General features: G+C 35.3%; 1 protein-coding gene across 1 annotated transcript; it reads right to left on the reverse strand.

Moving 5' to 3' along the window:
- Positions 1-12,563: 12,563 nt before the first annotated feature.
- On the reverse strand, positions 12,564-17,673 carry LOC106792748. Its single transcript, XM_014759254.1, has 3 exons — positions 15,631-17,673; positions 14,858-15,070; positions 12,564-14,356 (listed from the first exon to the last, which is right to left on the reverse strand). Exons 1-3 carry the CDS (start codon positions 15,737-15,739, stop codon positions 13,200-13,202), a joined length of 1,479 nt encoding a protein of 492 aa, XP_014614740.1. The 5' UTR covers positions 15,740-17,673; the 3' UTR covers positions 12,564-13,199.
- Between the last annotated feature and the right edge of the window lie 9,645 nt (positions 17,674-27,318).

Raw genomic sequence — 27,318 nt, forward strand, 5'->3', positions numbered from 1 at the left:
TCTCTCTCTCTCTCTCTCTCTCTCTCTCTCTCTTTCGAATGTAGAAATTTTGTAACATTGATACCAGTTCCTTATTTGTGGTATCACTCCACACGAGAGAGATCCTTTGTCAAAATCAAAGCGAAAGCGAGAAGAGTGAGTGCAAAGTGGATGTAATTGGAAAAATGCATTGATGTAAAAAGAAGTCTCGATGTAGCGTGAGTTTCAGCAACGAGAGATAAAGAAAAAATGGGGTGGGTAGAGAGTATGATAAAATGAAAAAGAAAAATACAGTAAACTGAAAAGAAAAGAGTTTTTCGAGTGAGTAAGGCGAGCGACGACGTTGAATATTTGGAATGTTGATGCTCACAAGGTCGCCTATCAAAGGCTGCTCGGAGAGCTTCATTTCTCCCTGAATTCCGCCCGAGATTCGTGCAAATCTCTTATGCCTTTCGTCGAGTTTTCCCGTCTCTTACATAATCGTGATTACCTTAAAAAACGGGGACGTTTCCGTGAAACCCAAATTTTCTCTCTTACCTAATTATAGTTGTATGTATTATATATATATACGTACATACATTTGTAGAATACAAAAAATAGTATCAACAAGATAGTAAAAATATTATCAAATAAAATGGACGTTTCGTAAGCGATTGAGGGATGAAAAATTAAAAAAAAAAAACAAAAGATGAAATATCGAAATATTTTAGCCTCCGTCACGCGTTTTGGTGTTCGATAAACGTAATTGACACGTGTCAATTAAAACTGGCTATTAAAAAGGGGGAGAAAAGGAAAACGATTAATCTTGAATAAACGATGAGATATTGTAACGAGCGTTAGCCTACGATGTAAAAAAAATCTATTTTCGAGTCAATTAAAACAATGTATTGAATTAAAAAGATAGAAAGAAATAATTATGGAGTTTTTGTGTGAAAATAAACCTTCGATAGGTTTTCATCATTTCTTTTTTTTTTTTTTTTTTTTTTTTTTTTTAATCGAGAGAGATAAACAGATAGATAGACAGACACAGAGAAATAAAGAGAGAAAGAGAGAAATAGAGAGAGATAGAGATAGAGAGAGATAGAGATAGAGAGAGATAGAGATAGAGAGAGAGAGAGAGAGAGAGAGAGAGAGAGAGAGAATATAAAGAGGAGAAAACGAAACTTCCCCCAGGTAATTGGCAGGGAGTAAAGTCACGTGTACACGTGCACGTGCACGCGTGCGAGAGAAAGCCGATCGACATTGTATAGGAAAAGGGGGAAATGGGAAATGGGAAAGGGAAAGGGAAAGGGAAAGGGAAAGGGAAAGGAAGGTTGAGCCTTCCCTGGACTCGATTCGATCGAATAGATAAATCCGATTAATTGCGACGTGACTAATAAGTCACTCGCTTGCCATTGCTATAGCATGCGTGAGCGTATTATCTATGTTTCTCTATGTAAGTGCGATCGATCGGACGAGCGAGCCGACTCGTGCCGTCGTACTTTTATTTCAAATTTTCCTTTCTTTATTTCTTTTTTTGTTTTGTTTTAATGTATGTAATGTAATATATATACAGGGTCTTTCGCCTAACTCGACCACTTAAAATATCTCGTTTATTTCGTATGATAGAAAAAAATGTTAGAGGTAAAAAATATTCTGTTCGATTATTTTTTTAAACATTTTATCGTACTACTGAACAGACCGCTTTGCAACGTGTAGCAACAAAACTGCACGTTGCACGAGAGACCGATCGTAAGCTGATATGTTTACCTTCAAGTGAACTTTACCGAGAAAATTGTGAAATGTTGTCTCTTGTAGATGAGAAAATGTTGTGCTTGCAATGAGAGAGAAAGGGAATTTTCTTTTGAATAGGAAAAAGAAGAAAAAAAATTCAAGAGAAATATCAAGGACCGATTCGATTTTGCTTTGGAGTCGAGCATGACTGATTGCTCGCGTGCTGTTTTAATTAGCGAAAATTTGATTATCCAAAAATCGGTCTCTCGCAAGGCCCAAATAAACCCGTAGCGAAACGTTAAAAAAATACTCGAATGAGTCTCTGAAAGAAAGGCCTATATTAAATTTTTATCTAAACTCGTTTTTTGTGCTGGAAACCAGTCCTATGTGGTGTACACTGAGGTATACTACGGTGTATCAGAGGTTTACATAGTTTTAAATTTTGGTATGATGGAAAAAACCTGCTAAATAATTAATAATTAATGAATTATTAATACAGACTGTCTTTTGTACATGAGTAGATTTTTTGCTTGTATTAAGTGTCTTACACGTTGATTTGCATTTGTTCTTTCATTTACCGTCCCCGAGCGCGTACTGAAGTTACTGACAAACATTTCACAATTTTTTCGATAAAGGTCACTTGGAGGTAAACATATTGCACATCGTTGGATTCGTTTTTTTATAAGCTATAAAAATATTGTAGTAAAAATATGCAGTTCCATTTAAAAAAAATATGGTGACTTTGAAATTTTGAAAAGAATGACCTTGAAAAAAAAATTCGGCCCATTACTGTATCGGCGCCTTCGAACAGAATATTTTTTTCCTTTGACATTTTTTTCTATCGTACGAAATAAACGAGATATTTTAGGTGGTCGAGTCAGGCGAAAGACCCTGTATATATATATATATATTTTTGGTATTATTATTATTATTATTTTAAATTAAATTTAATTTTATTTTGAATACCTTCGCAATTAGCCGAACTACGAGGTATATGTGCGCCATGGACAATGAATTTTTCTTCTTATCGTATTTTTTTATTTCTCATTTTCCATTATTTTAACTCTTCTATCAATGATCATTCGAATTCTTCGTAACAACGATAAAGGATTAAAGAATGATCGGTGTCGGAAAACGACGACGTAACACAGAGTTTATTTCTTTTTTTATCTTTTTATCTCTCGCTTTAAAAAAAAAGATAATAACAAGAAGAAATAAAGATATAAAGAGAAAGAAATAAACAAATCTTTCTCTTCTTTCGTCGTATATTATATGTATGTGTGTATATACATGACTTTATACAAGTAGGATAAAAATTATTATATACGATCTCCGTCGAACGATGCTCGTTATTTTAAAAACGTTTTATGGGCGTTCTCGTGACACGCGAAAGAAGAGTAGAATTCTAAAAACTGTCTGATCGATTATACAGGGCGGACTAAGAGGCATGTATATGCGCTAAAGATTTATGAGAATTTCCCGATCGATTTTAAACGTATGTATGGATATAAGTGTGTTTGTATGTATGTGTGCGTCTATGCATATATATGTAAATATGTATTAACGTGTATCGATGTTTCTAACAGAAACGAGGACGTTTGTGCGTGCATTTATATGTGTGTTGTGTATATATTTGTGCGTGTATTTTGTTTGCCTTGCCGCGAATACTCGCGAGAAGAAGAGTGATTTAGTGTGGAATAATTCAATGATATCTCGAATAAGCTGCTTAATTAGGGCTCATTTGTACATACATACGTTTCGATTCTGCACATACATCGATTTAAGTTGGATTTACAAAATTCGACTAATTCGAGTTGTTAACCTTCCTTCGAAACCCTCTCCACCATCATCCCATCCATCCCCTGTTTAATTTTCTTCTTCCCGCGAAAATGCAGAAACCGATTTGATAGTTGAAAGATAGCCGACGATGATAGGCCGACCTATTTATTTCACGTAACTCAATTCATCACGTGTCCGCGATCGTAAACGAATGATCGAACGAGATCTCGAAATGGATATTTTCTTTAAACGCGGAATATTCTACTTTTCAGCATCTGTGTTTGTCATCTACCTTTGTATTAACACGATTATACTACGTTGCTACATCATCTACTACGTCACGCACGACGCGCATGTAATAATACTACTACGTCGTGTAAATACAATGTTTAATAATATAACTCTCATTAGTATAAATGTTTCTTTTTTCCCTTTTTCTTTTTTTTATCCTTTTCTTTCTTTCTTTCCTTCACATTTCTTTTTCTTTTCGTTTTTTTTTTTTTTTATTTTCGTTATTTCCTCTTTCACGCGCTCGTAATCTTACGCGTACATGCTATGAAATATTTTTTGTATCTACCATTTTTTATCTACCGTTACTTAATTAATTAATTAACGATTTTACATTTTTTGGGAGATCTCGTTTAATCGTCGAAAACTCTCACGTGTCGTACGTACCTTTTTTTTATTTTTTAATAATAATAATAATTATCATCATCATCATCATCATCATCATTCTTTTTTTCTTACGTGAAAAATCAAAAAAGATTCACGTACGAGACGTGTCGTCTCGTTGTAGTCGTTCGTTCTTACGTCTACTATTATAAGTATTATTATTATATTCGTGTCACCTTTTTTTTTTATAATTCTATTTCTTCCTCTCTCGAATCTTCTCTCCGTCCTGTTTCTTTACTATTTATTTATTTTTATCCTTTCATTCTCATTTTACTTTTTGTTTTATTTCTCTTTTCCTTTTCCTCGTCCTTCGTTCATATTCCGAATTTTCACGATCGCGACAAGCATGCAATAATCCTACGTATACAACTATCCCTACTTAAATTTGGGGGGCACGAGGGAGTTATAAGTATACTTTACGTTTTACACGCTTAAATACAACGGCTAATTAATTTCATTCATTAGTTTTACAATATGTAAATATCATTGATCTCCTTGGTTTTCGCTAAATACCGTTTCTCTTCGTCTTCTCTCTGCATATATGTGTATGTGTGTGTGTGTGTGTTATGTTGTGAATGGGTGGATGTATATATTTTGTTCGTTCGTTTGTTTATTTGCTTGTTTGCTTTTTTCTTCTTCTTCTCTCTCTCTCTCTCTCTCTCTCTCTCTCTCATTATTTTTTTTTTCTTTGTTCTTGTTTATCTTCGTTAACAACAACAGACTTACTTAAGACTAATTATGTTTCTGGTTTGTTACATTCTAAGGCCTTGTTTATTATGACGAATCCTTCTGTCTCTAAGGCAGTGGCTCTTTTTCCTCGCTCCCGCACACGCTCGTCTAATCGCAAGCACGTACACGCACACGCTTTCATTCCCTTTTTCCCTCTCTCTCTCTCTCTCTCACACTCTCTCTCTCTCTTTTTCTCTTTGTAACGCTCACGTTCTCTTTCTCTCTTTCACCATGGTTATCTATTTATCCATCTATCGATTTGTTCACGTATCTCTTTCTCGCTCTCTCTCTCTCTCTCATTCGGTTCAACTTCGTCGTCAATAAAAATCGTTGGTCGACCAGCTCGGATATTTTCGCAAAACGCGCGATGCAAGAATCTCGGAAAGATTTTGAACGGGAAAGCAAATAAAAACAAAACAAAACACATGAAATAGAAAATAAAAGAAAATGAAAGATTAACAATAATAACAATATAACAATAAGGATAACTCGTTATTTTTTCAGTTTGACTACGGATATCACGAAATATGATTAAAAATTCGTATAGTTTTCCCTTTATTATTTTTCTCTCTCTCTTTCTCTCTCTCTCTCTCTCTCTCTCTCTCTCTTTTCTCTATTTCGTGTAAACATTTCTATTCAACGTTATATTCTATTCGCACTTGGCGTGAGATCGTCCAAGAGTGGTTAACTTTTTGGACGATTAATTGTTTAAAATGTAATACATACAACACAAACATCGAATTGCAAATGTTTTTCATCTTCGGATGTATTATTTGTTTTTTCTTTACAACCACGAAAAAGTGAAGTAAAAGTATAGATGACGTACGTGTTCGAAGCTGTTTTTCGAACGTTCAAGTTTAGCTTTCGTACATTCGTTTCTGTTCGATATATCGTGTATTATGTTTAATTTATTTATATTTGCTTGTTGTTTTTTTTTATTTATTGTTGTCGTTCAAATGGTTTATAATCAACGATCTGACGCGACCATGATCTATCGTGGACGGATTTAGACGTCGATAGTACGTTTTCGCGATCGTCGTAGAAGAAGAAGAAGAAGAAGAAGAAGAAGAAGAAAAGAACGCTGAGCGTCCTTCGCGTCATTCCTCTTTTTTCTCTTTATTTTTTTTTTTTCTTCCCTCTCTATACTTGGAAATTGTGAAATCCGTGAAGCGCGAAATTGAATTTTACGTCGGCCATTTTTCGCAAGCTCCTGCTGTCAGAATCGCGCGTGTTGTTGGTTAAAGAAAAGGAAGATAAATTTCGGTGCTTTTAAACGCGACAAAACGAACTTCTTAACGTTCTCTCTCTCTCTCTCTCTCTCTCTCTCTCTCTCTCTCTCTCTCTCTCTTTTATTTATTTCTTTTTTTTTATTTTTGTTGTTCGATATTAAAGACGAACAAACAAATTTGGTTAAAATCTTTGAAATTGATTCGATCGGAATAAATGGTGATTAAAATCTTTGACGATCCAAAAACGTTTAATTTAAACAATCGGAGAGAGAAAGAGAGAGAGAGAGAGAGAGAGAGAGAGAGAGAGAGAGAGAGAGAGTTACGTAAGTATGTTTTTTTAACAACAATAGATTATACTCAAGAGAAATTAACTTTTGACGGATTGGTCGCTAAAGCCAAAGGATAATGAACGGAAAAATATGAAAAGTGTAAATAGAAGAGGTAGAAAGAGAAAGGGGAATGAAATTCGAGCGTTCTCTTTGGTAAAGCGAGGAGGGTTGTTCTCGCTTGCGAGAAGAGTACCTACTACGTTGATAAAGGAAGGAGTTGGAGAAGGAGGAGAAGAAGAGGACATGAGATTTTTCTCATTGTATATAACAAACGTTGAGTGGAACGTAGTTGCATTTTGCTCGATCCAACGAAAAAGAGGGGTGGATGTAGCTGAGTATTATGAGGAAGGTAAAACGTTCTCCTAAACGGATTACTTTTACCACTCTATCTCTCTCTCTCTCTCTCTCTCTCTCTCTCACACACACACACGCGCGCACACAGACATTCATTTTCTCTCAATTTTTCCTTTTTTTTTTCCAACAACAACCAAGAGAGGTGAAAAAAATAGGAGAATGGAAAGGTAAACAAGAGAAAGATAAAAATAATGACAATGAGGATGACGATGAGGATGACGATGAAGATGACGATGAGGAACCTAACGACGATGAGGAGGACGATGACGGTGGCCTGTTTTATGCGGACGCTATGTGTTGGGAGACTTGTGAGATCAATACGTACTCCAGTTCTCCTCTTCCCCTCCACTCACTTTCTCTCTCTCTCATCCACTCTACCACCCCTAACCGTCCGCACCACCCTCTAGCTGCCTTCACCAAAACCTAACCAGCTTTTCAGTCCTTTCTCTTCCCCCGGTATGTTCTCTCCCTCCTAGCTGCACCCGTACTCCTCTTTCTCTCCCACTCATTCTCCCTCTCCCTCTCTCTCTCCCTCTCCCTCTCTCTTTCTCTCTCTCTTTCTCTCTCTCTCTCTCTCTCTCTCTCTCTCCTAAGTTCCATCTTTAGGCCGTTCTCCAAGCGACCCTAATCGACCTACAGAAGGACCTACGGTTACTCCCTTTTTTCTTTATCTCTCTCTTTCTGTTTCTATCCATTTCTTTTTCCCTCTCTCTTTTCCTATGAAACCCTTGGAAAAGATTTATTACCGTTATTATTTTAACACCCTTCGAATCATTCCAAGGCGCCGCCGCGTCTTACTCGCACGTGACGAATTCGAAAAAATACTCTAATTTAAATGGAAGTTCTCTATCTTTCTTTCTTTCTCTATCTATTTATCTATCTATCTATCTGTCTATCTATCTATCTGTCTATCTATCTATCTATCTATCAACCTATCTATTTATTTATTTATCTAACTATGTTATTTGTTTCCTTAGTTCTTCTTTGTTAGTGTAAAATGTTGATTATAGCAAGAGAAATTGTACGCCTTCGAAAAGGGGATGAAAAAATGGTGAACTCGTGTAAAAAAAAAAAGAAAAGAAAAGAAAAAAGGAGGGAAGTTCGAGAGGACCAGAAAGAAGAAAAAAGGGATGAACGAGGAGGGTTTGCTACCTCTTCTATATTAGAAGGGGAAAGAAGAGGGAGGATGAGAAGGGTAAAGGAGAAGAGAAGGGTAGTGGGACGGATCGGCCTCGAGAAGATATCAGAAGCGTTTAACCCTCAAGAGGAAGATATATAGGAACAAAAGGCTGGGTCGAGTGTCGTCGGATGCGAAAAGCGGATTGCACTTGCTTCTAAGTTTCGAGAAAAATTATATCAAATATCTATCTTAGCTAAAACTCTCTCTCTCTCTCTCTTTCTCTCTCTCTCTCTCTCTCTCTTTCTCTAATTTAATTGATTTTATAAAATTAATTGTATTAGAGAGAGAGAGAGAAAGGGGGATATAAAAGTGTCATTTTGAAAATCGTCGTATATAAACGAATTGTTCTTTTTTGTTTATTTTTTAATTACCCGATGATCTTTCATCATCGGATTAAAGTCGAACGATTTTTCGGATCTTTTCGGTGCAGGACTCGATCGAGACGTACGTGTAAGAAATTAAAATCAAAATGAATTAAATCCAATCAAAGGACCCAAAAGTATGATTATATATTATTTACAACTAATTTTATATTAAATATTATCTCATGTCTAAAAGAATTTTTCAATTGAATGGGCAAAAGGATAGAAAACAAGGAGGTAAATTTTTTTCATAATCTACCGGATTGGTGACAAGATCAAAAATGATTGAATGAAAAAAGAAAACTCAAAGCATCGTATCCATCTTAACGCATATATATCGCTAACGAGTCTACTAATCGGCTTTACTTCGCCACCAACAAACATTCGTCGACCAAAGACTATTTTGGTCGGCTTTTGCGTATCCTATCAGATAAGTGTTATTGCTAATTGAAAGGAAAACACATGTACGGATAATTATCACCAAACTACAAATTACATTGAAAATTATTCCTATTAACAGTACTGAACGTGGTCATTTTTCCAGAACGTATTTCCATTTAATGAGAAACTCTAATTATAAGTATAATATTTAAATAACTACTGTATATATATATATTCGTTCAAGAGGTCGTTGATGGTTTGAAGGTAAAGCATAACAAAAATACGTACCACCGGGTTCCAAATTCCTTTTTACGAGCACCATACACCAATCGCAGGTACAAATTTTCTATTCTCGACGGGTTTAGGTGAAGGTTTGGCTAGGTTGTTGCGAAGGCAGGTGTGGGATTTTCTATCGAGAAAATTTAGCTCGAGATTTCGTAGAGGGATAAGAGGGGGAGAAGAGAATCAATCTTCGGTTACAATCGCCTGAGCTGGTAAAATATGGCGTGGCTTAGCCGTCGATAATCTTTTCGATTATTCGCGATAAAAATCATGTATTTCTTTTTTTTTTCGTTTCTTTTTTTTTTTCGTGTCGAACGACATCGTCTAACTAGAGTTCTTGGATATGGGAGGAGAAAAATAGAAAACAAACAAAAAAAAGAAAAAAAAAAGAAGAAATTTAAAAGAAAGAAGAACGAACCGTCGTCTATGTATATATATCATTTGTGTTATTATCTAAAAAACATGGAACATAGTTCGTTTTAAATGGCGAGCCGATAATTCGCGGCCATCACCATTTTTCCATTATTTCGTATTTTTCCAATATGACATTTCATATATTCGCAATATCTTCTATTTCCTCTCTTTAACCTTTCAAGAGGACAAAAAGGCATTTTACCTATTTCTTTCTTTTAATATTCAAGAACGAATCATTAGATTAAGATCGTGAATATGGGGGTTTATGGATGAAACTTACGACCTCTTGCTCGCTCGCTCGCTTGCTTGCTTGCTTACTTAGTAGTTGCTTACTTGCTTTTCTATTTTTCATTTCGATTCTTTTCTTTTTACTCTATTTTTTTTCTCTCCTCTCCATCGAGATACGTAAGTAAGTACACGATCAATCGTCCACTCACCAAACAGCTAATAAATAACATTATAGTCGACCTACATTGCGTGACCGACTTTTGAATAGGTTGTTCTCATTTTCTTTCTATCTGTATTTCTTTTTTCCATCCTTTCTTTTCTCACTTATTTCCTTTTTTACTCTTACAATCAGCCTATTTCACGCGTTATTACCGAAATCGAACGTCCCTGACTATTTCGAACGATTCCATTCTACGCGAGGCCATCGAAACTGAGAACGAGTCAGCAGTCTCTCCGTTTATCTCGTGAGAATATCAGAGAGACTGAGAGAGAGGGAGAGAGATAGATAAATAGATAGATAGAGAGAGAGAGAGAGAGAGAGAGAGAGAGAGAAAGAGAGAGAAATAAAAAAGTTAAATAAAAAAAATTAAAAAATATATAAGCTAGAAATAAGAAGTTCGCAAATAATAATCTCTCAAGAGAAAAGAAAAAAAAACAGAAAGTCGAAGAAAGTTTGCAATGAATAAAAAAAGAAAGAAAGTGAACAAAAAACAGAAAAGTGAGAAAAAGAGAGAGTTAGGGAGATAGAATGGAATGTTTGATTCGTCAAATGGTCCTATCTGATTCTACCTGTATTTTTTATAGCATTAATGATAACCGCAACCGGACGCGATTTTGTAAACACAAGAAAGATTTACGCAATCGAAATGAAAAAAAATGTTCCGCCTTGCTTTCATCTAATTTTTTTTTCTTATATTTTCTTTCTTCTCGATCATTTCAAAGAAAAAGAAGCACAGCTGCGTGAAATTCGTTTCCAGACGATGAACAAATTTGTGCGTATCTCACAATTTCTGATATTTGGTGATGTTTGAAAGTTTCATTTCAACCGTTGTTTCAATTTTTATTTCCTCTTTCTCTCTCTCTCTCTCAAATATCTTTTTCATCTACATTCTTACTCTCACAAGTATAACCAACGGAAACGAATACTCTTCATTTTTCATTCATTAAATTAATTATAACGTTTTCCAACGCGTGCGCCACGGGGTTTGCGATGATATCTATCAATGACGCGGACGATAATTTTCCTCTTTCGTTTCCTTTTTTTTTCTTTTTTTTTTCCTTCCCTCATGTATTTAAAACGAAAATAAATTTTACTGGAAAAGCTAACTTTTGCGGGTTATCAAAATTAAATATTTTTTTTGTATCGATGCGAGAGAGAAGAAACGGTTTAAAAAACAAAATAGAAAAAATAATAAAAAGAAAAAAGAAAATTGAAAAATTAAATACTAAAATAAAGTAACATATTTTTTCCTTTTTTTAAAATGCACAAACAAAACGAGATTTCTTCGCGCTTCCCTTCTCTTTTCCTATCTCCCGAGACTCTTACGTAACGCATCCCCTTCTCTCTCTTTCTCTCTCTCTCTATTTTTCTCTTTTTACTTTTCTTTCTTGTTTTTTTAAATAAAGTGATCAAAAACAACAGAAGTCTGCTTTCGAGAGGTAGGAAAAATAACGAAGAAGGAAGAACGTAGAAAGAAGACACGCTTATGTTTTTACTTTCTCCCTTTTATCTTTCTTTCTTTTTATCCTCGCTTCATGATACTCTGCTATAAACGGAGAAACGGCCGTAGATTTTCTATTCACCTTTTTCTTTCTCTCTCTCTCTCTCTCTCTCTCTCTCTCTCTCTCTCTCTCTCTCTCTCTCTCTCTCTCTCTCTCTCTGTTTCACTCATTCTTTAACTCTTATTCTTTTTCCCCATTCCTCCTTTGCACACACAAACACAAACAAACATTTACACGTTCCTTCCGTCGTACTAAATCCTTTTTGTGTCTTGTTGAGACACATAATCTCTCTACAATCCGTTATTTCTTCTCACATATCACATAGGCTCTCGTATTCTCATATTTTTAAACTCTTTCTTTCTTTCTTTCTTTCTTTCTTTCTTTCTTTCTTTCTTTCTCTCTCTCTCTCTCTCCCCCTTGTTCTCTCTCTTTCATTCGTCATTCACACGCACGCATTTTCTCTTCATTTTTTCCTCGTCTCGTATAGTTAAGTATCTATATTAAATATAATAATTATTATATTATAGTAATGTCTAAACGAACACATATTATATCTCGATAACACGTCGTACTTATTTATTTCTTCTCATTATTTCCATTTTCTCCGTTTCGATCTCTTCTTCATCGAGAAAACTATCTACCTATACTGTTTATTTTTTTTCTCAAAATGTTGTCTCTTAATTCCTTTATACGTGTGTTTGTGTGTCCATCACCGTGTCTCTTTTCCTTCTCTCTTTATCTTTCTCTCTCTCGCTCACTCTCTCTCTTTCTCCCTCTCTCTCTCCCTCTCTCTCGTTCTTCCATACACTCCTTCGTCCTTTCTTATATATTTCCTGGTATTTTCTTTTTTATTCTCCCCCACCGGTTTCCTTGATCTTTTTCTTCTCATATCCATACTCTTCTTCTTCGTTTTCTTCGTCCTCTTTGTTCTCTTCGTCCTCTTCTCACTCTTTCTCAATGTTCTAACAACAGATCCTCATTTCTTGACGGGTCGTCACTCTGTGAGTGCTTCTGTGTATGCGAAATGGTGTACAATAAATAGTAATCGTATCGTTATCAATCTATCATTACGTTAACGTTACTTATTCATCCTCCGTTTTTTGTTTTATTTAAATCGTTATTTCATCATATTAATCACTATTATTATTATTTCATTATTTTCTCCATTTATCCTTTCTTTTCTCTCCTCTTTATCTTTATCTTTATCTTCTTCTTTTTTTTTTTTCACCATCGCTATCAACATCGCTATATATATAACGGTCATCACTATAACCGTTCATAATCATTTTCATTCTTGCCTCGCACTCCAACTCATTATTGATCTTTATTTATCGTAATCGAACATTATCATCGATCATCGATCATAAACATCATAATAATTATCATAATCTTCATTATTAATATCATCAATTATCATCATCTTTTTCTTCTTCTTCTTCATCATCATCATCTCCATCATAATCATCTTCATATTATCTTCATTATCATCATTATTTAATTTAATTTTATTATTTGTTAACTAATATTAATTTAATTATTATTTTATTTTGTTTTTTTTTATTTATTTATTTAATTATTTATTTATTTATTTATTATTATTGTATTATTGTTATCATTATTATTAAAGTTAGACGTAACGTTAGTTGCCTAATAGACAATAACGACCATCTCCTCGGTTCTTCTTACTTAGCGCGTACCATGATAGTCGCGTTGATAAATTCCTAACTCGTCTTCGTCCTATAGCTCGCTAACGACTACAAGGTCCTGCCTCGTCCTTTGGCCTTTTGCGAACACACGGAGGGGGAATGGGGAGGATCGGTGAGAATGCTGGAGAAATGGATAATTATCATGGTGGAATATTCGGGAACGATTTCTCGTCCACGCGGGTCCTCTCGTTCGTTGGACGAAGACGAGAAGGAGGGGATAGAGGAAACGGTAAGAAATAAAGTACGTTCCCCTCAGGTTCTTGCCACGGAACTAAACTCAAGTAAGAATGATCTTTTTTCCATCTCCAACGACAACGGCCACGACGGGGTTCGAGCTTGTAACGGCGCCGTCTATGCCGAGGCCGACGACGCGATTCCCGCTCCTTCGTCGTCATTTTGTTACTACGGATGATCTCAAGGACGACGTGGACGACGACTACATGGACAACGACGACGACGACGACGACGTTCACGACGATCGGGAGGAGTTCGATTCTTTTTTTACCCTCGTACTCCCGACTCCTTTTCTTCTTTCTACGTTTCCTCCAGGAACTCCACCAACGACACCATCCTTTCCACCAAACTTTATACCACTCCTTCTTCTTCATCTTCTCCTTTTTATTTTTCTTCCTTTCTTCCTTCTTTCTCTCCTTCTCGAGATTATTATTATTATCATCATCATCACCACCTTTTTTTTTCTTATTCTTCTTATCCAAATAGATGGTCAACTTGCTATTATTCGATGACAACGATGAACACCACCATCGAAAACAGGACGAGCCTGAACGAGAACGAGGTCGAATCTCCTCGATCGATCGCATTTTCCCTCCCCTTCCTTCTCTTTCTCTTCCTTCTCCTTCTCCAGTTCCTCCTCCTCCTCGTCCTCCTCGTCCTCCTCCTCCTTCGTTTTCTTCGCTTCTTCCACTTCCAACAACGACGACGACGACGACAACAACGATGAAGGACGCAAATCCACGTCCCGAATACAGGACGCTTCGAATGGGCACGACCATCCTTCTCGAAAAACTCCTCAACAACAGGCACGACCACCAAAACATTTGGATAATGATCGATGACAGAGAAAGATACGGCAACACGTAAGAAGCCGTAACTCGATTCGATGAACTCGAAGTCATCGAGCCGACTCCACCACTGCCGCATAATGATGTACTCTGATGTTGTTGTTGTTGTTGTTGTTGTTGATCGAGCCCAACCATTGGGGAGATTGTTGACGTTGAATCGGATTCGATGTCCTGGCCATCCGTGGACACTGGCCATTCTGCTGCTTTCTCCTCACCTATGAATCACAAATGTTTCTTCGTCCAATAATACCTAGCTCGTACTTTTTAACTCGATTTTCAAGAATTTTATCACGATCCGGGGTTATTTATTTTACAAAGAATTTAATCGTAATTTAAACTGTAGTAAGGATCAACGTAAAATAAGTTTTACTATCAAATTTAATATGCGTGCAAACAATGGTCCTTTAATTCATCGATTTTACTCCATTAATTTGGAGTTAGCTAATTGGTAGCTATTTATTAACGCGAGTTTAATGTGTTATTAATATTTTTTAAACGAATATCAAGTAAGTTATTTCTTTGAGATCAGATTTTGTATAAATTTTACTATTGCCATTAATAATAGTGTTACTAATAAGATATTAGAGATTGTTCAAGATTCAATATGAATATATACGAAAAAAAATGATCTGATAGAGCAAAGAAGAAAGATTCGGACGATTGCTTGGTTAAATTAATGAAATCCACGTGGGAAGATGCAGACGACATCGACGTACCTGCAGAGTCCGATTGAATAGGTGTAATGTCGCAGTGGGGTGCCGTAGGAGGATCGCGTTCTCTACCTATTTTACGTAGCTCGCGACTAGTGCAATTCGCACAGATCCCCAAGCCTACCTCATCCTCAGAGCACACGTGGTAACAGCATTCTCGTTCGTCACTGCTGTGCAGCGCCCTCAAAGCTTGTTCCCCCGTCTCGGGTATGTTTGGGTCTGAAAAAAGGTTTTTTCATCCAACTACATCTTATATTATCTTGTTATCTCATTCCCATTTAGCTTCGTTAAAAACAATATATCCTGTTATCTCCTACGTATGTATGAATCGAAGATGAAGATATTCGCTTTGTTTGCGTCTAATTTATTTATTTATTTGATTTTTGTCAGTAATATATTGAAAAGTTTAGTGATCATATTCAACGATTTTTGTCCCCGTGGAAAACACTTGAATTGATTTGACGTATTTAAGTGATTTTAAGTGTTCACGTGATTTGATTTTATTTCATAACAGGAGGGTGCCAAAAATACTTTTACCCTTTCCCAGTATTTAGAGGAAAATAAACGTAAAGGGGTGAAACGACATGAATTAAAAATACACCGTGTCGAATGAAAAATAATGAATAATATTTTTGGTCTCTATTTTGTTTGTTTCTCGAGCGAGAGAGATTCGCTAAGATAACACGTCTCTCGGATAAAGTCTAGGGTTGAAATAACATTACGTAGAATATGATTTCCGTTGAAAAAGAAATAACGGGGAATAAAAAATGGCGAGGTACCTCTGCAAAGAAAGGTAGGTTCGCCGGCATATTGCGTAGGGTACGCAGGGGCACGGTCACCCGGAAGCATATAAGGACAACGTTGTTCCACAGACTGGCAGAGGGACATACACGGTCTTATCCTAGTCCAATCTTTCTCCAAGAACTCAAAGTCCGGCGGTCCGCTGTGATGAAAGTAAGGCACCAGGGCGCTGCACGTCCATATTCTATACACTTCCTAAAATCAGACAAAAATAATGACGAGGATGTTAGCTTTATATAAAATTTTTTTTTTTTTTTTATTTTAGATAAGAGCAGTATTATATGAGCTGCATATTCAAGTCACGTATAATATCAAAATATAGGACCATATAATAGCATACTTCCTTTCAAATTAAACTATCTCATTATGTTTGATTTATATTCACGGTATCTATATTGAAAAGAAGAAAAATCGTAATTAAAGGACGGCGAAGATAACGACGACATTAGTAGCTCTTCCTTCCTTCCTTCCTTCCTTCCTTCCTTCCTTCCTTCCTTCCTTCCTCCTTTCTTCTTACCCTTCTCTCTTTTTTCCCATGGGAAGAAAAAGACTTTCTCTTCCTTTGCCATTTTTCGTTGGGATAGCAGCCCTTGACTAATCGGTTGTCTTCGTAGTAAGGTGGGTCAGTGTCTGACCTACATATTCATTAAACCTGCCTACCTTTGTATATTCTTCAAGAATCAGCTATAATTACACATCGACTTCAGGATAGGACACTCCATCAATGATACGAGATTCTCGAGTTTCCCTCGACGAGCTTTTTTCCCTTCCTTTGGCCCACGCACCCACCGAGATAGCTATTACCTACTTTTTCCCTCTCTTTTATTTTCCTTGCAGGAAGAACGGTTTATTAAATTTGACCTATATGATCCGTGCATGCTTAGACAATATAGAAAAAGACGAAGGATAAAGCCGGACAAAAAAGAACGCGGATGAGAAAAGTATTCCTGCTATCATGATACAGCAGTTACTAACTTGAAAGATACTCTCAATTGTGGATTGTATATCGCTGACAATTTTACCATTCAAATAGTAATTTTAAGAAATTAAACAATAAGTTAATCTTCAATACATCTGACCAAACTTCATTGCTTTGCAGTTGTACGTTTCAGCAATGATTGACTTCACTGCTTGCGTGTATGTCTAACCAACGATTGACTTTACTACTTGTCGTTTGGCTACTACGTTTGACTCGAACTTTAGACTTTATTACTTTGCACGTAGGTCTTACCAACGACCGACTTTACTACTTGCCGCTACGTCTAACCAACAATTGACTTTACTACTTCGTCGATACGTCTGACTGAACTATTGAATTCATTGCGGATATGTTTGAGAAACGATTGACTGAACTACTTTGCATATACCTACCATTACGATCGGATAATTAGCTCGACTACTTATTAATCGACATGTCCGACTTATAGGAGTTTCTATTATCAGATAGTTTGTTAATTTAAACGTCGACACAGATCCTATTTCTCATGAATTCCATTGCTTAATCGACGTGTATCCGTTTATCCATAGCTATCGTATTTCTTATAAATATGGCATGTTCTTTATACGCGTTCTATTTTTATTTTTTTCATTCTATTTTATTTTATTTCATTTTATTTATCATCTTTCGATATATTTGTAGCCGGTAATCGAATGCTCTTTATCGAGGTATCAACCCAATAATCCAGTCTATCTCATATTACTATCACCGGCCACGCATATCTACGTAACGTTATATCCGTACTCTTCTCGTTTCTTTTTGTATCATTTTATTTTTCCTTTCTTCTATTTTTTCTTTTTTCCATTCGTTCGCTCTCCCTCGAATCACAGTTTACGTTTAATTACCGATCTCGTTCTGTGTAGGTATTCGGTTCGACAGTATCGTTTGACTCGCAAATCACGAATAAGCGATAAGTTTCGTTTATACAATTTTTTTCTTTGTTGGTTATTTCATGAAATAGAAAAAAAGTGAAAGAGGAAAAAGATAAGGATGGAAGGGTCGAGGGGAATGGAAATATGAAGGGTGGAGGATATGAAAATTCTCTTTTGACAAATGAAAAAAATGAAAAGAGAAAGGAAATGTTCGGAATAAAAAAGAACAAACGAAGGAAAACAAAAATCAAGCCCGTACCCTAACCCCTTCCTTCTACTGAAAAAATATTACGAACGTTTTACACGGATTTCTTTTCTTTTCGTTTTGTGCCACTTGGAACGAACTAAACGAAACGAAACGAAACGAAACGAAACGAAACGAAACGAAACGAAACGAAACGAACGAACAGAGTGAAACGATAACGAGAAGAGGCCGCCGCACGGCTTGCAGAAACATGAAAAATTTTTTTTCCTCTCTCTCTCACTCTCTTTTCCATAGGAGTACGCGCGATGTGTGTGCGCGCGCGTGCGCGTACGGCCTACTGTGATATCCTTGTAGTACACGAGGCGTGTACCTGCGATCCAGTGGGCGTGGGTTATGGATCGTAGGACCTACTTGTACGTATTTTATACAGGCGAAACGAGAAACGCTAGAAATATTGCACTTCACACGGTCTAGTTGTTGTATCGCATTGTTCCGAACATCGTTTCTTTCCCTCTACTTTCCTTTTACTGATTCATCCCCACTTTCGTCCTCCTACCCTGTTCCCCAATATCCCACTTCTCTGATTCTATCCTCTACTTTTTGGATTCCCGATTCCCACAGGCTTTTTCTTATTTTCTTCATTCTTTTTCTATCTTTTTCTTTTTTCTACTTTCTCTCTATCTTTTTTTTTTTCTTTATTTTTTATCCCATTACTGTACGTTTCTTTCCTAGCTTTTATTTTATTTTGCAACTCGCGGTTTTATTCTTTTTATTTTTATCGAAATCTTTTTCGCGAAATAAAATTTATTCTAATTTATTTTATATTATTTTTTTTTTTTTTTTGGAATTGACAGACATATTTGAAAATTTATTTATATACAAAATAAAAAAAAGAAAAAAAGAAATAAAATTGCTTTGATATTCACAAAGAGTTTCATAAATTGCTGCTCGAAAAGGGCAACTTTTCTTTCAACCCTCCCATCCTCTTTCTCTTTCTCGTTTTCTTATTCTTAGCAGACTTTCTCTTGGTTGTTATCAGCCGATACTCGTGCACAAGTAACGGTGATGAGAGCGGAGAGGCACGAAATGAATTCCTAGAAAGAACCGTGAAAAAGAGAAGCAGCCTGTAGTCCCGTTACCGTGCACCAATACTATTGCACTTTTTTTCTCTTTCTTTCTAATTCTTTTTGAAACTCGAGGAGAATATATCGACGTGATATTATACTCGAACGTCCAATTCGAAAGGTTCCGCGAATGACGAGGATGAGCTTGGGCCACGTCTATCGAGATTTCTCTTTTTCCTTCTTCGAAAACTTCTCCGGTCTTTTTTTTTGTCCCTGCTTATCGATGTCATTGAGAATATCGCCTTCGTTTCCTTTAGCCTTTCTGATGGAATACTTTTTCTTTAGAAAATCACGACAACCCATTTCCTTTACTTTCATCACTACTGTCGTTCCTTACAACAATATAGTTACTATTATTATTATTTTTATTATTATTACAATTATTATGATGATTATTATTAATATTGTTATTGTATCTATAAACTAGGCAAAATCTTTTATTGTGGTTATAAAAATTCGGTATAACGTATAAAAAGAACAAGGAATAGTTTTTTCGGAATTTAGACGAGTATCCTATCTTCTGGTTGAAAAAGTAAAATGTACTAGGCTATAAATTCAATGTCCAACTATATCTTAGGTCATTTTTAAAGAAGCCACCACGTCGTTCTGTCTCTGAGGAACGATGCGGTAGACATCGTTGTAGGTTTAGCGAGAAACGTCTCCTTGAAGTGAGAAAGTGGATGTATTGGCAAGAGAGATAGGAGGGCTGGGTGGATTGGTAGGTGTAGATGGTCTCAAAACTTAGGAGAGGATGGGTGGTTAGGTAGGTAGGTCGGTGGTAGATAGATAGGTAACAACACCTGAAGTACTCTTCACAAGCTGGCTGACCCAATTCTCTTCCTACCTACTCTCTCTCTTAGCGATCTACGTTAGAAACTAGGTAGATCCGACACACACATATTGTTGGATATCCAACTCTCACCCTAAAAGCCTCGACTCCTTCCTTCTTCCTTCAGCCAGTTCCTCTTTCATCCAGTTCCTCTTTCATCCAGCTCTTCTACCTTCCTCTCTCTTTTTATCTAATACTATTGCTACATCTATTTTCATCCTTTTCTTCGTTCAAAATCAATGCACATTTTCTCTCTATATGTTGACAAATCCTTTACTTATACTCTTTAAATAATACCGATTTTAGATTATCTCATTTTCTGATTATTTTTATCGAATAATTTTTATGACAGTTTCGTCGTTGTCCTGCTGATAATTTTATACTACAATATTTTTCCGATTTATTATTTGTCTCGAATTCTTACATTTCTTTTTGGGGAAAAAGAAGGAAACTAGCCACTAATGTCATTCTTACCCTAAGAAATGCAAACAACAGGAAAACCTATAAACCCCTATGAACTAACTATCGATTCGCCATTATCATAAGATTTCATTGAATCGATCATTCTGATCGCATTACATTATTCATAAGAATTATGCAGAATAAACGGAAGAAAAATCTTCTTTTTCTTCTCCTCCTTGCATTTTTCCTTTCTCCCCATTCGTCGGGTCTTCATTATTGGTATTCGAGCGCGTGCCAAGTGTCAAGAAGAGAATAAAAGTGAAGTTAACTAATCAAAAAAAGAAAACTCGCCTTCCTTTCTTTAAAAGAAAGAAAAGTAACGCGTGAAACGCGATTGTCATTCTCGAATATATTTTAACAAGTAAGATATTTGAATATTTTACCGAGAGCTAAAAATTAAAATTTAGTTCTACATAATTGGAGAGAATCAAAAATAAGAAGAATAAAAAGAAAAAAAGAGAGAAAACATCAGTCTTTCTTTTCTCTTCTATCGTTGATAACAACGGATAACAATGGTTGACGAAATAATGGCGAATCCATCGTGGGAGTCCTAATTTTCTATAAAAGAAGATGGAACGGAACAAGTAAAGGGGTAGATAACAGCATACAGGAGAGCGATGGAGATCGGTAAGAGGAGAATGAGGAGAAGTAAGAGAGGAGGTGGAAAGAGAGAAAAATAGAGGGCGAGTGGTACCAAGAGAAAACTCTCACGACACAAAACTCGATGGTATGCACCAATCGTTATCATGTAATCAGCCAGCAAACTAGATAGTCCGCGAAAATCGATAGTAGCCTGGTGCCCTAAAATCGCGCTTTCAAAGCTTCTCGTTTCTATTCAACGTATGTACGTGTGTGTGTTTTTTCTATATATATATATATATATACATATATAACATAAATATATATATATATATATAGGTAACCTAGAGTTGATTATAATAAAAAGAGGAACTTTCGAAAGAAACGAAATGTATAGAATAATGACGCCATTGTTAAGAATTCAATGAACATAGACATATATTTTAATTCACATCTCCAAATCGTGTTAACGATCATCGATGTTTCTTTCTCGAGGAAGAAAAAGAAGAAGAAAATATTTGATTCCGATATGTCTATTGTGATTGGATTTGTTCAACTAGAAGTAGTAAAATCGACCATTTGTCTGACACAAAATTCAAGTAGTAACGGGGACTTAGTCGTCAACCGCAGACACAATAGGCATGTAATATTTACGGCCATTGGTCAGTCACTGATCCAAGTAGTTGAATTAGATAATTGATGTAGAGCAAAATCCAAGTAGTCGAATCGAACGTTGGTCAGACATTGAAGATATGAAAAAATTACAACTATCTCGTGTACATTCAATTGAATTTTTTTATTCTAATAATGAAAAAAACGATGAGAATTAAAAATAATAAATAATTCTAAAACTCTCTGTGTGTGGCCGCGAGCAGCACCCATATTCTATACAATTTTGCGGGGCACGGTATTTTCGCGTGGCATTTAATTTTTAACAGAGTCAATAAAATTTCCATTTATACAATCTTTAACTGTTATAAATAATAAATAAAAATAGTTTGCGATTATATGCAAATAAAATAAAAACATCGCCAACGGCTGGAAAGTTAATATAGCGAAACATGAAATATTTAATGCATCGTTCCTTTAAACTGGACAAGACTAGTTGTCTTCTCACAAAAGTTTAATTATACTAGCGAATAGAATAGAAACAACATATATATACATACATACATACATACATACATGCATAGGTAGATAAATAGGAGAAAGAAATCGTTTCTGGTCTAGTTAACAGGCTTAAATCGTTAGAACGAAAAAACGATTAGGAGTTCTAATTGTACAAGGATAATGAAGGATAAGGTATCATTAGCGAAATGTAATTAAGATCGATTCATAGTTTGAATAGAAATTTTTCTCGAGACAGGAAAATCCTAACAGCGAAAAAAAAATAGATAGTTAGACAGCAATAGAAAGAGAAAGAGAGAGAGAGAGAGAGAGAGAGAGAGAGAGAGAGAGAGAAAGAGAGAGAGAGAGTAAGAGAGAAAACGATTCGGCCATGTGCCAAATTTTCATACGGCACTTTGAAATCGTGCTTACGGAGTTGGAAACAGTTTGGGGTTATGAGTGTGTGTTTGTGTGTGCTTGTGCGCGCGTGCACGTACTCTTCTCTGTCTCGCCGTTTACATCGCGGCTTGGGCCATAAACATGCTTTTCAGGGCAGGAGTGTCATACTTGGCGCGCGCGTGCCGGATTAATTACCAGCCAAGGGGGATGAGCCGAGACGGAGAAGTGGCCGACATATTAGGAAGATGTGCCGCAAGGCTCTAAGACCACTTTTCACGATTGCTGCGACCGCTGTTCTTGCTGGCAGCCAACACTAGTAAATCCTCGAACGATCTTAAAAGTCACGATAAACCTTTTCAAATTTCTCCTTTCTTTTCCTTTCATTTTTTCTTCAATTAATTTATTTTTATCCTTATCTCTTTTCGTACTAAACAAATTGTTTTCTTCTTCCTATAAGTTTCTTGAACAGATCGAATTGATACCGAATGATTTTGTTCTTTTAATAATCAGAATATACATAATTTATTTATATTCACACGCTCGAAAACGCGAAAACATTATTGGTAATATTTCGTTGAGGAAAATTTTGAACAACGTTTTTGTTTTCAATATCTCAGTGAGATTATTTTTCAACTTTCTACGATTATCATTACATTGAAAATTGTGAACCTTAGATCAATCGTTTCTCGTTATTACGATCGATCGACAATTTTCTATCATCTTTCAACCGTTTTAATCCCATTTAATCTTTTATTTCGCGGTACTTAGTTAATCCCGCTTGAGCCAGTCGAATGTGGGATTTTGCAGAAGATGGAACGGTACGATTATTTATCCAACGGTAACGCGACCGATATCTATTTAAACAAATTTTTAAAGGCGTTAAAGGGAGGATAAGATGATCATCGATCAATTCCCTTAAATACCATCAATTTTTTTTCTAACGAAACGTTTGCACGTGAAACCCAAGTGCATGGCAAATTTTCATCGAGCCAACCAAGGCAAGTGACTGCTTCTTCAAGAGATCCGAGAAAAACGTCGTTTAATCGAACGAAATATCCCCTTGTAAAAAATTGCAAAGTGATGAGATGAGTGAGTGAAAGAGAAAGAAAGAAAGAGAGAAAGAAGACTGCCGGAAAAACGACGAGCTAGCTCTTATTAGCAAAGCCAACTCCTCTTCAACCTTCCCTTCGTTCGAGAGGTCACGAGTGAGCACGTTCACACTCTTTTGCATCATCCCTTCTTTCCCTTCTTCTTCTTCGTCTCTTTCTTATGCTCTCTCTCTCTCTCTCTCTCTCTTTTTCTCTCTAGCTCTTATTCTGCTCGAAAATCGGACGTGCTCGATCGCTTGTGGAGAATTAAAAAGAAGTACGAGAATGTATCATAGAATATAGCGTGAAAGTGGATGGATCAAAAAAAAGAAAAGAAAAGAAAAAAGAAATGAAAGAGAAAGAGAAAAGAAAGTATAAAAAAAAATCGAGAAAGTGATACGATGACGTAACACTAGAAGAGAACAAAGTGACAGGTAAAGTTATTCGATCGGTACGAGGGTCGAATTGTTGTTCACATATCGTATAAAAAGGAACATACTGTGAACTTGGAGATGGGGGATGCAAAAAAGAGGGTGGTTGCCACTAGTCACCACTAGGTGGCTTCTGTTGGTTTCAGCTTGCAAAAGCATTGCCCTCGTGGTCATTGTGACCCAGTTACCCGGCCCATATCCATATTATTCATTCTTTCCAACATTTTAACTATTTTCTCTCTCTCTCTCTCTCTCTCTTTTCCTTCTTTTTATTTTTGTTTTCCTCATCTTTTTCTTCTTCAACCCTTTGCGAAGAGAGGAGAAGATCATCGTGCAAGTCTCAGGAATAAAATAAGCTTATTAACTCTTTACACCCTTTAATTTTATTTTTTACCAACCACAATAATTCCTTAATTAATTTAATAAAATAGATCAAAAAAGGGGGTCCTAATAAAATGTTATATTGCAATAGTGCAGAGTGTGTAACAAATATAATGTAATGCCTAGCATTAGAGTTGATAATATAAGAAATGAGATGTCGAGCCATATTCGACATAGAAGTGCTAAGGATTAAGATATCTTTTTTTCGTGTATTGTGAAGAAAATTTGTTTTTCATCCCCTTATTCATCCATCCTTCCTTCCTTCCTTCCGTACGTCCGTCCGTCCACTTTTATAACCCAGTCCCCGGTTACAATAAAAATTCAACAAAAACGATTATCCATGTCTCTCTTTTATATCTTTTTTTTTTTCTATTACTTCCTTTTCGTCCTTTATTCTTCCTTCCTCCTTACTACTCCCCCTTCGTGACTCTTTTTTTCTTCTCTTTTTTTTATCGCTGGTTTCCTGTTTTTAGACGAGATAGAGAGATCGCACCCTTTTGTCGACATTTCCCAACCGATCAATCATTGTTCGTCTTTCGAGAGAATGGTGATCGTTTCATCGTTGAATGATCCACATTCAACGAGGGTTCTTGTCCTCTTTCATTTATCCATGCGTACATACATAATATGTAATCTTCATGTTATAATATGTATCTGGGTGTATACATGGATGTGTATGTATTTATATATGTATGTATCAACGATAACAAAAATATTCTAACAAATGTCTCATAGATAGAATTTTTCTTATAGCCAGAAATATATCAAGCATTGTCAATGAAGTTGTGAATTAAGTATATACGTATTAGTGTGTGTGTGTGTGTGTGTGCATGTTTATTTAGAGACACAAAAAGTTATATACTAGTTTTATTGACTTCCGAATGCGTTCATAGGATCGGAATTTAAAGTTTCAATGTCGTTGTTTGTTCGCTCAACGCATTTGCGAGTTCAATTAGTTCCGCTCGAAGAAATGAGAACGCGACAGGTTTTTTTTCCAATTTGTCATTATCTTCGAAATGAAATGAAATGAAAGTATTTGTAGACAGACGTATCAGAAAAAAAAAATAAAAAGAAAATAAAAAAAAAAAAAAAGAGAAATAATTATATGCGCGAGAGAAACGTCAAAAATTTCAATTAGATTCGTTTAAGTTTTTAACATACAAATTTCAAATATGTAAATATAATTTTTTAAGATAATATGTCTCTATATAGAGAATATAACTTTATAGAATCATAATCAATTAGTTATTAATTATAATTTTAAACTGCTTTGAGAAACTACTTGGACGTTAATTGCTCCTTTAAGATTTTAATAGCAATCTCTCATTTTCTCTCTCTCTCTCTCTCTCTCTCTCTCTCTCTCTCTCTCTCTCTCTCTCTCTCTCTCTCCCTTTCTCTCTCTTTCAAATTAAATAAATAACGTACGACGACACGTGTTACGAATAATAATTCAAAAGTCAATAAAAACTCGACGAGTCGAAATTAATTCGTCGAAATATATTCTATCGTTGAAAGCAAGACAACGAAACAACAAAAATGTATATATACGAAATATATGCCATTCAAATGCATACAAATAAATTCATCAGAATCGTCTCTTTCGAATGGTTCAGTTATTTAATATCGTTCCAAAAAAAAAAACAAAAGAAAGAAAAAATAAAAATAAAAAATAATAAAAAGCAAACAAATTTTATTCAAGACAAACATACACAAAGAAATTACGATAACACGACTTAACCGTTTTCAAAAAAAAAAAAAAAGAAGAAAAAAAAAGAAAAACATAGAAGAAAAATTTATTCGATCAATCAAATTGCACAAGGTAGGAATACATCGTTCTCTTTCTCTCTCTTTTTTCTTTCTTTCCTTTTTCTCTTTCAGTCGCATTACTTGAAACGTTTATCCACCTATCTGATTTTCTCTTCTTTTCGACGAAAGATGTTTTCAGCTCTTCATTTCATCTCGCTCTCTTTCTATCTTTTTCACTCTTCCTCTTATTGCTATTGCTGCTTATCCTAGCGTATAATCGAGCAAGCTGCCTTTGGCACGATGCCGATTGTATCTTTGCTTTTGATGGATCAAACCCGATCGGACGATATGGCACGATGCTTCGAATCCTACAAGAAATAGGCGTCCCTCAATTCGATGGATTTGATGAACGATCCATTATGAACTATATCATTATGTATTACCTATTTTTATCATTATTATCACATTATTAATGTCATTATTACTATTATTATTATTATTATTATTATTATTAATAATATTGACATTATTAATATATATGTAGTTACATTATTATTATTTTACGATGATTACCATGAAATGTCAACAATTTATTGTATTTTCTTATTTATTTCTTCCTCTCATTTCTATGGTACTCAATTTCTCGGAGATGATTTTCCTCATAAAATGTTACGAGAGAAATGACGTTGATGGTGCACGATTATTCATACTTTATCAAGCTAACGTATGAGAAAAATATTATGTATGTTAGATACCTCGTAAACTACTTTCGTATTTTTATCTAAGATTTATTATTATTATATATTACTATTATTTCAAATTAAAATAGTAAAAAAATATGAAAAATGATTCATCAAAGAGAGGCCCTAATAATTTGTTGTTTTAAGGGGTTACATGGGTTTACACCGGGAAAAAATAGCATATTTTCAACAATTTTTTTTTCTATATAAAAAATGGAATTCTTATTCAAACTTTTTATAGCATTTAAGATACATATTTAAAGAACATTTTATAAAATTTTGGTTGAAAAATATTTTAAACTCAGCCATTGCGACGTCATTTCCGGTGACCCCACCAAAAAAAAGTGTTTTTGCGTTGACAGCTAAACTTATAAACGGTGAGGGTTTTGCTGTTGAAAAAATAGGGTCTTTTAGTGAATACTTAAAACTAGAAACTGGACGAAGAAAAAAAAAATTGATATTTGGATTTTTGGCAACGTTTTTAGCAAGAACATTCAAATTTCGCTACAATTTGCACCACATTTTGATTTCTTAAAATTCGATTTTATGAAAAAAACGAAAATCCTTCGTCCAAGATCTTGTCAATAGTATCACGAAGACGGGAAGCAAATTTCATCAAAATCGGTTAAATAGTTTTTGAGAAATTTTGACAACCGACTTTAGAAAAAGCGTTTTGAGAAAAACGCGTTTAAATATTTGAGTGCTG

This window comes from Polistes canadensis, unplaced genomic scaffold (genome assembly GCF_001313835.1).
Source record: "Polistes canadensis isolate GaletaPanama2010 unplaced genomic scaffold, ASM131383v1 scaffold_613, whole genome shotgun sequence".
NCBI lineage: Eukaryota > Metazoa > Arthropoda > Insecta > Hymenoptera > Vespidae > Polistes > Polistes canadensis.

Coding starts and splice junctions, on each gene's coding strand:
- LOC106792748 (XM_014759254.1), bottom strand. CDS start 15,739: ATGTCCCTCTGCCAGTCTGTGGAACAACGTTGTCCTTATATGCTTCCG. Junction 15,071..15,630: donor ACCTACCTTTCTTTGCAGAG/GTACCTCGCCAT, acceptor ACCTTTTTTCAG/ACCCAAACATACCCGAGACG. Junction 14,357..14,857: donor TATTCAATCGGACTCTGCAG/GTACGTCGATGT, acceptor TGTGATTCATAG/GTGAGGAGAAAGCAGCAGAA.